The sequence below is a fragment of the Equus quagga genome, chromosome 3, assembly GCF_021613505.1.
Source record: "Equus quagga isolate Etosha38 chromosome 3, UCLA_HA_Equagga_1.0, whole genome shotgun sequence".
In the NCBI taxonomy this organism is placed as follows: domain Eukaryota; kingdom Metazoa; phylum Chordata; class Mammalia; order Perissodactyla; family Equidae; genus Equus; species Equus quagga.
The window spans coordinates 32,283,728-32,296,352 of record NC_060269.1 but is presented as its reverse complement, the minus strand read 5'-3'; the positions used below and the strand labels follow the sequence as shown (position 1 = coordinate 32,296,352).

The window sequence follows — 12,625 nt, the reverse complement described above, 5'->3', positions numbered from 1 at the left end:
AAATCTTAGTTAGTAGCATAGGTAACAAATTTGCAAGTGTGTAATTTTAAATACTCACACCAAACAAGCAAAATCAAGTTAGAATTTGATATTATTAACTAGTGTTGATTTATAAATTTTCTTTTTTGCTCTTACAGGTAAAATCCCATTACAACAAATATATAGAAACCCATCTTTGGAATGTTTGTGAGCTGTTTTCATTATCTCAAGGAATGGTTCACAGAAACTAATTTGTGGATCTTAATACATTCTATATAAAAATTTTTGAATAAGTGCTTTGTACAATCCTAGGCCAGTAACAGTCACTTTCTACATGAAAAAAACCGCTTTTGTTATACAAATGTTTAGTATCTAATAACCCCGTTTAAAAAATATCTTTCAGATCTCCTATGCAATTCACCCCCACTTTCATCTGCAAATTTAGATAATAAATATACCCCAAACCACTAGTTGGCATATGGCTATTAATGGCAGAGACAGGCCTCCTGGTCATCATTTTCTGGCTCCAACTCTGTTACCTTAAGCCTTCCAACATCAAGTGACAAGAATGATCAAATTAAAATATTTTACAGCTTAGAAGAAGAGAGGGTTGTGAGAGCAGACATGGAGCCGACAGGGAAACCAAGGACTCAGGAAAGGCTTTTATGATACCTCTGGTCAAGCCTTGAAATCCGTATACTTCCTTCTACTTAAAAATTTGTGAAGCCCTGGGGCCGAGTGGTTAAGTTCATGTACTCCACTTTGGTGGCCCAGGGTTTTGCCGGTTCGGATCCTGGGCGCGGCCATGGGACTGCTCATCCAGCCATGCTGAGGCGGTGTCCCACATGCCACAACTAGAAGGACCCACAACTAAAAAATATGCAACTATGTACCGGGGGGCTTTGGGGAGAAAAAAGGAAAAAATAAAATCATTATCAAAAAAAAAAAAATCTGTGAAGTCAAGCCTTGGGGCAAGCTCTACTTCACTGCTAGGTATGAAGATTCCAAAGTTTCATGGTTTTTAGCAATATATTCGATTTCATCAAATTTCACTAAAACTCAATTTGTATATTCCATAGAATTTGCTATATTGGGATTCTACCTGTATGATTAATTTCTCACACAGATCCAAAGCAACCACAACACACTCACTGCAATGGACTCGTTTTGCTTTCAAAATCTTCTAGGAGTAGATATTCCTCTCCTTCTTCAGAAACAAAAGATGACCCTTGGCTGGTTTACAATCACATAAGAAATGGAGCAAGATCACCATTTATAAATCAGTGAAATCTGTTAAGCAAGTAACACTGTGAGTCTGTAACAAAGACTATACAACAGGAGACAGATTCCAAAAGAGCCTTGTAGGTTCAAGTGTTCTTTGCCAAAAATGGCAGAGAATGTGTTTCTTCAATGAAATCTCCTGAATATCAGAAATCATTAGTGGAGGAATATAAACCTGAAATATTAGCCTATAATACAAGCCTATAAAGATGGTTTCTTTTAAACCTCCAAGTTTGGGCTAAAAAAGTTTAAAGGTAAAATTCCTAAATGTACACACACGCACACACGCACATACACACGCACAGGCATATTCAATTTACCTGGTGGGTTCAGGCTTCTTGCTTTGACAGTTGATTAGCAGGAGGTAGTCTTGAGGATCCTCCTGGATGCCAAGAGTTTCCAGATGTGGTGGAAGGTTAATGAGCTGATACGGAGGAGGCAGAGCAGCCGAGGAGGAATCCACCTGGGTGGATGGTGGTGCTGTATTTATAGCCAAAGGTAAATCCACTGGTGCTTGTGAGGAGCCGCCAGATGGCTTCACAGGATCTGCAACACCAAAGTATAACTGTCATGGTCTATCCCATTTTAAGAATTTTGTTCTTAAACAAAGCTACTGGAAAGTTTGGAGATAAGTCGTTTAAACACACAATAACAGGACAAACCACGGCAAAGTCAGTTAAAACAAATACTATCTAACTGGCAACACTTATACCGGAAATAACTGGTTTTTGTCAAAAAGATCTGAAGAGTACAGTTCTTCCTTCCCGGGCTCCAAATAAGCCATGGTTAACCTTGCCTTGAACAGCCTTTAGTTTTGAGGCTCCTGCAAATGAAGATGTTCTATAACCTCGGCACAAGAGGCAGATTTTTTTCCATGACAATAAACAAGGTGCTTCCTAAACCGAGCCAGCCTTCCCAGGAGACCCATTTTACTATACGGCATCTGTAGGCCCAGGGGCTGGGAGTACCAGGGTCACTCCTCACCCCATGTTTATTTTGCTGTCCATTCTTTTCTTTCCACTTCTCGGCTGACTAGGGAGAAAAATTTCTAATTCCGGGATTCACAGTCAGGGAAAGAGCTTTTCTTTAAGGCGTCACCTCTCCCCTCAGCTCATAGCTTCATTTGCCATTTATTGGATTTCTGTACTATTTTCATCCAAAAGGGGTCAGCAAGTAAAGGAGTAATTTATTAGGCATTTAACCATGTTCTGAGAAGACATACGAAAATACTGTGTAGAATGAAGTAATTTGAAAACAAGTTGAAAACCTAGAAATAAAATCCCACTGTAATCTTTGACACAACCAAGTAAATTTTTAACGGCCCAGAAGAAAAATTCTGTTAGTTTGGTTAGGAATACAAGGCTATAAATCCAAAAAAGGGTAAATACTTGTATATGAATAAACAAACATGTTTATTGTCTGTTTATATTAGAACAAAAATGTTAGGTTGAAACTGCAATTTTCACAACAAAATCTTACTAAAAGATGCTACAAAACGGTAAGGGAGTTAGTATATTCTACCAAATGGAATCAAATGCAGGTCATTTGGCCTGTGAATTCACCAGGGAGGAGCTACATGTCAGTTCTGACTTCTCCAGATACTACAGAGTAAGTTCACATGCTTTTGATAACGTCTTCATGTTTTCAGCTTTATGCACCACAGCAAAGTTTACGTAGCTCATTTTATAACTCTTCTTCGTAGGCACAGAAGTTCAGATCCTAACTTTAAAGCTTGAATAGTAACGCACTAACATGGCTAAATATAACAGTTTATCTTTAATTGTGGGTCCCAAAAACAAACAAAAAGGATCAGGACTCCTACACTTCACTGTGCCTTACATGCGGTAGATGCTCGAAAATGTTTCATTTATCCAGCAGAAACTCACTTAGCACTTTATGTCAGGTTGGAAGAAATTAAAGCAAGGGGCACTCCCAAATCTGCAAGACCCGTTCACCTGCATGTGCAATTTGGAATTTGCTCTTCAAGAAATTTGTGAGCCCTACTAGATGCTAATTACATTTGAAAACTTCTTTCAGTTGGAAAATTTGGCCTGAGTAAATAGAAGTTGAACTAATTTTTAACGTTTTACTTTTATTATGCTGCATGCAATGGAGAGTCTTCATACAAGCTCATCTAACAAAATCTAACACTTTACACCAGGAGTTAATTAATTAATTCTTTCTTATTTATTAAAAGTACAGAAAATAATGAGAATTAAAAAATGAACTTTTGGACGTCTATATAACACAAATCCATAATTTCAGTGGAAATTCCAACACCTCAGGTCTACTAGCTGTCGATTATAAATAGTGTATATAAGGTACCCTAGGAAATGGTTCACTGTTTTGATTCAGTTGCAAATATACAGAGATTTATTTAGGTGGATTTCAAATGCCGTAGATTAACCAGTGACTCAGAGTAAATCCTGGTGGCTTGTTAAACTTCAGAAAACTATGAAAAATATTTACCTTTTAAAGAGGAGTTTAAGAAAAATATATACAACATTGAGGAAAAAAAGCAAAGATATCAGAAAGCAATTAATGTATCCTACTGGTTGTATTCACAAGCATAGTGCATTTTGTTTTTAATTGAATAAGGAAGTTTCTTCTATGCTTTCTGGTGAGCAACATTGGCCCTGAGCTAATATCTGTTGCCAATCTTCCTCTTTTTTTTCCCCTCCCCAAAGCCCCAGTACATAGTTGTATATCCTAGTTACAAGTCATTCTAGTTCTTCTAAGTGGGATGCTGCCACAGCATGGCCTGATGAGCGGTGTGTAGGTCTGCATTCAGGATCCAAACTGGTGAACCCCAGGCCACCGAAGCGGGGCACACGAACTTAACCACTTGGCCACAGGGCCAGCCCAGCATAGTGCATATTTTATAGACTTCTTTCCTCTACCATAGAGGTACCGCAAAATTGTATCATTACTTAAATTGTGAGTTCTGACCAAATCAAAATGAAACTAAACAGTGGATATATATCACTATGTAAATTAGTATAAATTCCAGTTTTCCACTCTAACTCCTAAAATAACTTTCCCAGGTACTTGTTTTTATAGATACTTTTCCTTAAGTATTTTTTCTAAACTTGATGGCTAGAACTAAATAAACTGAGTGATCCATCTTAAGCGGGAAACAAAAATCACCCAGCCAGGCAATCACATCTGTATTAACAAAATGGGACCATCTAATTTTAACCTTCCATTTCTTCCACCTGTGAATGACGAAACTGTTTTAGCCTCTTTATAGCTGCAAGATCCTCTGAATTTTCTGAAAAGAGGCCTGGGATTCAAAGGTTTCCTTTACAAAAAAAAAAAAATCTTCTTCACAATATGGGAAGAGATACATACTTCTCAGAGGCAAGAACTAGAGAAAAGTTTCTATTATGTTCACTAGCAACCTCATGAGAGAAAAGTCCTTCAAGCAGCCATGAAAAGCAAGCCCAACCATTCCAAACAACATGACATACAAAGGGCTTTAAAAGGGAAGCAGACACTGCTCTTCCACTTTGGCTCAGAGAAGGTGCTATCTTCAAAGCCACTGTCTTTGGGATTATTTTACTTATGTTAATTTGACTACATACTCAGATCTGAATATTGTAATGCAAGCATTGCTCTGGGTCTAAATATTCTCCAACATAAAATTTCTGGCCAAAAGTTAATCAACTCGTCTGAAAAAAGAAACTTCTGTTCCACGGTATAAAGACGTGATTTGCCCCTATTCTACGCTACAGGTAGTTGAGCAGACCGTGCTGGTTGTTTTCTGCCTCACTTGGGTTTCTAACTTACTGCTCTTTCTAAGTAACGCTGGTACCAAGTTTCTGAGAACCAAGCATCAGTTTAGTGTTTGCTTATGTACGTAAAATTATTTCCTGTCTCTTAATTCAGAAGGTATGAGGAATATAATTGGCACCAATTAAAGGCCTAATAAGCTCTGGAGCAAACTCTTACTTGAATTTTACTTAGAAAGCCAATAAGTACTGCTAAGGAAAGCCTTAACGACCTTTCAGTGAAGAGACGTAGATTATTATGAGAGGAGAACCACAAGTAATAAATTGGTCCACATGATCCCTAGCTTAATGCACAGTTTTACCCCATTTAGAACCATAATGCCCTGGTGGCAGTGACCCTCACAGAAGTTAGAGTCCCCAGATGATGCCTGTAAACATTCGGAATAATTTTTTTTTTAACCAAATGGCACAAAAGCTTAAGGCCAGGGAAGCAATTCTACTCTTTCTTATTGGTAAGGTAGAATATTTCAAAGTTGAGGCACAGGTCCTCTGATTTTGTAACTACAACATACAGCATCGAGCATGTGGTAATAAACTGTGGTGTTGCTCACATCCCTGTCAGGAGAACACATGAGATCTCCTCTCTGAGGAGGACGCGTTACATTTGCTGATAGAATATTTGTTGGTTTCTATTGCAAAAGTTTTACCTTTATGTTCACAATTAAAGGTAAATAGGTTAAGGTTACTCTGTTTCTATAGATTACTGATTTACCTAGTCTGTTATAGAATTTTTTTTCTGTAAAGAGAAGCATTTCGAACAAATCTATGTTTAATTAATTTAGCAAATAAGAGTCCACAAAGAGTATGCATTATCATTAAGGCTAAAATAACTATCTTCTCACTTCTGAATACACCATTTTTTTATGGAAGAATATTTTATAAAGGTAAATCTAACAAGTAGGTACAAATAAGAAACAGCAGTGGTTGCAATGTTCAGTGAAGCAACCTGCAGTTTCTTCAAATTATTTAATCAAATATTGAAGACCTGGGGCCGGCCCCGTGGCCGAGTGGTTAAGTTCGAGTGCTCCGCTGTGGCGGCATAGGGTTTCGCTGGTTCATATCCTGGGTGCAGACATGGCACCACTTGTCAGGCCATGTTTGAGGCGGTGCCCCACATGCCACAAGCAGAAGGACCTGCAACTAAGATATACAACCACGTACTGGGGGGATTTGGGGAGATAAAGCAGAAAAGAAGGAAAAAAAAAAAGAAGATTGGCAAAAAAAAAAAAAAATTGAAGACCTTTAATCATAGACCAATCTATTTAATGTGTTTCAAGTAGAACATTTTTTATCTTTTAAATAAAAAGACTATTGCCACGACTATTTGGAATTTGTCACGACTATTTCCTTAGACTGTGAAAACATTCTTGGAGACTTAAAATAAACCTTAGGAATTGCTGACAAACGCCTTAATTCTCATCCAGAGAGGTCATGGCATCAGAATCACTTGTGGGTGTCTTAGAAATCTAGGGGCTTGGGCCCCACCTCAGGAGACGCAGTGAATCAAGATCTCAGGGGCAGTAGCTTGAAAATGTATCATCAAACAAAACAAAACAAAATAGAACAAACTCTCTGGTTGAACTGGTCCTCAGGAAAATGTAAATTCAAACCACAATGAGACACCATCCCACACTTACTAGAATGGCTAAAATTAATGACCAACAATATCAAACGTTGGTGAGAATGTAGAGTAATTGGAAGTCTCATACATTGCTAGTAGGAAAGCAACTGGTACAATAACTTTGAAAAACTAAAACTACTAAATCTACTCAAGCTATCCTATGATGTGGCCATTCCACTCATGAGTATACATCCAGAAGAACTAAGCATTCATGTCCATCAAAAGACATATAAGAATGTTCACAGCAGCTTTATTTGTATTAACTAGAAACTGGAAACAACCCAAATGTCCATCAACGTTCAAACAGGTCAATAATTTGTGATATAGTCACACAGTGGAAGGCTACATAGGATGAAGAACTCCCACTACATGCTCCAAGCATGAATCTCTCAGACTTAATATTGAAAAAAGACGCCAGACTCAATGGTTTTATTTCTACGAAGTTCAAGTATAGGCAAAACTAATATATGGTGATAGAAGCAAAATAACAGTTACATTTAGGCTTTTTTTCTGGGTTTTTACTGGGAAGAAGCATGAGAAAACCTTCTGGGGGACTGGAAATGTTCTGTTTCTTGATCTGAGTGGCAGTTACACAGACTTCTATTTCTACGTATAGATATAGATGAATATATAAAACTATATTGAACTGTACACTTAAGATCTGTGCCTTTCAAAATAGTAAGTTATACCTGAACTAAGAAGTAAATAAAAGAAATCTAAAAGTTCCCTAATTAAGAAGCACTTCTTTACAGGAAAGGGAGCATATGGAAATTCTTACATGTTAGTTTATCTACTTTTCTAAAGGGAAGAATATCAGAGGATCACACTATTTTTTAAAAGCCACTATTATCTGGAGATTTTGAGAAAAACAACCCATCTGATGGTAAGAGGCAATTTGGTAATCTTGCATCCTGAAATTAGACCAGAAGCCTCTGCGCCAAGCTGGTTAGCTGTGTACAGCTCTTAGGCTGTGTTTCCTGGCACTTGTTTAGCAGATTTAACAGCTTCCACCTCGGTGTAGAAACAAAAATAAATCTGCCCATTTCGAAGAAAAAGAAAAGAAATTGGTTTCTACCCTCAAATCTCGTAAATAAAAGCATTCATAGGAACCGAACACAGTTCAATGTGCTAGAATTTAAAAACAGATCCAGCCTGCCAGCATTCTGAGTATTCAGTAATAGCAGTGGTCACCTGGGGCAGCGGAAATAACATGGTAACGATATTTTGAGAGGTTCCTGGAATCAAAACACAGGTCAGATTTTTCCCCTTTCCTTTTGTTTTCAGGAGAAAATGCGTTATTCTCATAGGGATTGGGGATAGTTATTTTCTCAGACTGTAATATCCAAGCATAGTCTATTTCTTCCCACGTCTAGCCTGACACTAGTAGAGTGAAAAATCATTTTGTGTTATTAGTTTTAAGCTAAGAGTGGGGCCATATTCAGCCCTGTGAAATGGGAAGAGCACAGGGCTCAGGGGATAGATCCAGGTAAAACCAAACACCCCAATTATTTAGTGATTGGTGGTGTGATCTATTTGGAAGCAAGAGAATATAAAGCAGGTAGTAAAGTTAATGGAAGAACAAAGACATTTTGATATTTACCTTGTCATATTAAACTGTACGAATGTGATCACAAAGGATAATAACAGTTCTCTGCAGTTTAGAATTTGATGCAAATCGTTACAGGTGCGATTTTAAGAAAAGGCGTCTAGCAAAGTTAGCTACTACAAGTGAATAAGCAAATACAGTGGTTGACTTCAAAGCCTTTTGGCAGGTTTGTTACTATGCATCAAAAACCAAAATTACAGAGTAAAATAAAGTACTTTTGTGGCTCCTTGATACTACACGACGAAGGACTGCTCATCTTTTGCTGCTTTATTCCAAGAAACTCAAGTCTTCAACATAGGATAGTAAGACACTTCTAACTGTGGCTATGTGGGAGACGGCCAGGATGAACTCGTAAAAATCTAAATTGTAGAATTCAAAAAATAAATGCAGATAATGTACAACTGAAATTTCACAAGGTTGTAAACGATCATAATCTTAATAAAAAAATTTAAAAAAAATGCAGTTGCATTTAGATGCAGCTCATGAACTAAATTTAGAAAGCACTAGCAAATTGAAGTCCTTAGGGGCTTGTTTTAATGAACACATAAAAACAATTTGCGATTAGCATAGCTGTTCTTAGTAGCTAACTCAGATTACATACATCAAATTTGATTAACAACATCCTTTTTTTATGGGTATTGTGAAGATAAAAAGTCCACAAATTGAGAATTTCACTCAAGGCAAATATATTTCTAAGACGTTTCAGAGGGATTTGGGAGTTTTGCCACTGAAAAGGTCACTGTAGCTTTCAAGTTTTGAAACTTCCTCCCCTCCCTATACCAGTAAGTTTATAAAGTGAAAACAGACATTGTGGCTGATTCTGACTACTAATAGCAATGAAAATGTTCCGCTAAGTACAAAAAAAAAGGTCCTCAGTACGTATCAGTTATAGTCACAGAGCCATTTAATAGGACCTACGCTTTTCCTGACCTTCTTAAGACTAAATGAGCTGCTATCCATGCTTATTTATTTTTTCTTTAGCCGAGCACTTATCAACCAGTATCATAATTCCTAGAGAATTTGCCTGTCTCTCCTGCTAGACTGACTGTAAGCTCTAAGAACTGTATTTACACACTCCCACAGTATCATAGTTTAATATATATAACCATAATAAAATATATATTTTATTATACACACACACATATATAACTTGTAATTATCAACAACTGTGATGAATTATTTTGGGTATGGAATCCTCCCCCACTAGATGCTCAGTTCCACGTCTGTAATGTTTCCCATTTATCTCCCTAACTAGTCTCCTCATATATATTGGTTGAGTGAATGCCCAAAGCCTGGTAGAGTGCTGGCAAACTCAAATTTTGGTAAATTAATGAATCGATTTTCTAAAGCAGACAAAACTTTTCTGCTTCCCAGAGCTGACTGGGTGTTCGTCAAGTTCCAGGATGATAGGAATCATTCTAAAGTGGACCAACGGACCAGACTCCACGCCTTAAAATCTGCAAAGTTAACCTGAGACCCTTCAGCATTAGAAATTATTATTTTGGGAGTTCTCAACTCTACCCACCCCTAAACGGGCTTCCAAAAATTAGAGACTCATATTCCTGGACTGAAGAATGTGCCTCCTCTCAGAGAGCACGTCATTTCCTTCGGTAAATATATTTAGAAGAATTATAAAGAAAACGAAGCGAGACAGAGGAACACCTACGACTTAGTCTTTCAGACCAGCTGAATCTCTACAAGCAACCAGGGGGGACGGAAGTCTGCCCGTATGTCCCCAAAAACAAATTCTAAATTGAAAAGGCAGCAGGCATAAGGACAACATCAACAGAAAACTTACACGACAACTTCAATTTTTTTAACTGAAAATCCATCGCATAATGAAACTAATGTGGTATCTAAATCCGATAATGATCATCACTGAGTGGCTGTTAACATAACTATTAAAAAGAGCGCTATCTGGTTTGTGACTTTAACTTTAAAATCCTCCAGTGCACTCGAATATAGATGCTATCTGCAAATAAGAAAGGAGAGGAGTTTAACTGGAGTTAGAAGTAATACCCTTATGCCCACTTAAAATCTGAACATATTTAGTAACTTCACAGAAACAACTGAAGCCTGAATTCCACACGCGAAGCAATTTCTTGAGGCTTTTAATGAGCAGAGCTCTGTTGACGAGCTCTAGTTCATGAGGCGCCTCCTGTCTAAACTGGGCGCCTCCTTCCCTCTTAGGACTGGTCCCTCGGTCCGTTCTCGAGTTCCTCACCAAGGGGTTTCCCCCGACCCACTTGGCCCCTCCCAGCCCTGGAAGGTTCTTTCTCCTGGGCTGCTGACTGGCCAGAGAGGAAACAGCATGCCACGTGAGCTAATCAGAGATGACTACTGTTTCACTTTAATCCAAAATTTGATGTTGATGGTTAATACAATTCCCACCCCCCCCCCCCCCCCCGCGTCACTGACTCTGCGGCACTCCTAAATATAGATACTTGGAAATACACACTGGTAAACATGAGTATAACCATGAAGATGATAAGGTCAAAGACTTCAGGCTGCCTTTATTTCTGATTCTTGGCTCAACAAATCTTTGCATTGGAGTCGCCTACATAGGTTCTTAGTGTTTGTCTAAAAAGGGAGAAGTAGAGAAGCGGCCAGGGAAAAGGTGGTCACGAAAGCTATAGAAAAGCATCTCAAGAGGAATTCCACTTATAAAACTCTACTGGAGACCTGTAATCACTCAGCTCTTCCCAGGACAGGTGCCCCAAATCTCAGAGCCTCTCCTCTTGCCTTTATCATTCAAGCAGAATTCTAGTCCACCTGTAGGTCCTTTCTCTCTCTCGCCCCTAAACCTGCCGGGCTCTGCATCCCTCCTTTCATTTATGCAGAAGTACTACTTCTTTCAAAAGCCTATAATTTACAATTTTTCTTCCTCCGAGAAGCTTTTCTTCACAACTTCTCATCCAAACTTTGAGCCCCCTTTTCCTCCATGCGCTTTTCAGGATTTCTGTGTTAAGTAAACTCATTTGTTTGTTACTTTTTCATCATGCTTTGTGACTGATTCTCATTTCTTTTCATGTGTATTGATAGTTGCCTTGGCTATTTCATAACTTCATAATCTAATGTGGTTTTAAAATAATACCTAGAGAATTAAGTTGTCATCTGAAAATGCTATTTTTAATAGGACAAAAATAGTCAAATATCAGCAGTGTTACAAGGTTCAACTTAATATCTATATAGGAACTCAGGAAATGCTCTGAAATAAGCATATCTTCTCGTTACCTTCTTTTTCAGGACATTTATTTAGACAGTGCCCCATAATGGTTAAGTCTCTCTAAAACCTATAAAAAGTTTCTCCCCAAACTGATTAAAGCGTTTAGTACTTTTTCCAAATGTTGTTAATATTATAAAAAAAAATAAAACAAATATTATATTGTGTAACAAATAATTTTATAAGAGTTCTAAAAAAGTAGTAATAAAGGAGAATTCGGGTTGAATAACAAAATCTGGAACTTACCTTCTTCCGTAGGATTAAACCCACAGATGTCACAGATGCAACGAACCCACTTATTCATTTCCTCCTCACTGTCTGCTACCAAGTAGAAAATACGGTCAATGGTGTTGATATCGAAAATGTAGCTGTTTTCAAACTCTTTTTTGTTAAATGTCAATCCAGCATCAACTTGCTGACATAAATTTAAATCAATAATACGGATGGGCTTCTTGGCATGATCATTTTTGTAATATTCCAAGACATCTGGATCTCCAGTTAAACGGCCACTGCGTAACACAAACCATCTCCTCTTCCATGCCTGGGAACAAAACAAAAATATCCATGTAGTATTCACTGGAGAGACATTTTTCAAGAAGATGTACATTTCTCAAACCAATTTCACAAATGCACTGTCTAGAAAAAGTCACAATGTTTTCTTTGTTCCCAAAGAATAATCTACCACTCCAGCAAAGTTTACTGATGCCTCAATTAACTTAATAGTGTGTATATATACACATATTTATTATTTTCTATTAGATCTTCTAATAGAATATTAGATACTACATTGATATGCAATATCAAGTCAGCAAACCGAAGATTTAGTTTTTTTTTTTTTAAAGAAGATGGAGAACCTGGAGCAGGTAATTATTTATTTTTAAAATTTTTCTTTAAAGATTTCATTTTTGCTTTTTCTCCCAAAGCCCCCAGGTACAGAGTGGTGTGTTTTTAGTTGTGGGTCCTTCTAGCTGTGCCATATGGGATGCCGTCCCAGCATGGCTTGATGAGCCGTGCCATGTCCCTGCCCAGGATTCGAACTGGCGAAACCCTGGGCCGCCAAAGCAGAGCGCGTGAACCCAACCACTTGGCCACGGGGCTGGCCTCTGTTTATTTTTTTAAAGATT

General features: G+C 37.8%; 1 protein-coding gene across 6 annotated transcripts in view; it reads right to left on the bottom strand.

Annotated features, from left to right (window-relative positions):
* GAB1 (GRB2 associated binding protein 1) overlaps positions 1-12,625 on the bottom strand; it is a 117,888-nt gene that overhangs the window by 27,146 nt on the left and 78,117 nt on the right. For 4 of the 6 annotated variants that reach the window (XM_046656134.1, XM_046656138.1, XM_046656135.1 and 1 more), the window contains exons 2-4: positions 11,748-12,042; positions 1,581-1,806; positions 1,132-1,212 (exon numbers count right to left, since the gene is read on the bottom strand). In XM_046656134.1, coding sequence (XP_046512090.1) covers positions 1,132-1,212; positions 1,581-1,806; positions 11,748-12,042 — 602 coding nt within the window. The remainder of the gene's footprint in view (positions 1-1,131; positions 1,213-1,580; positions 1,807-11,747; positions 12,043-12,625) is intronic. The other 2 variants (XM_046656137.1, XM_046656139.1) reach the window with 1 other exon arrangement.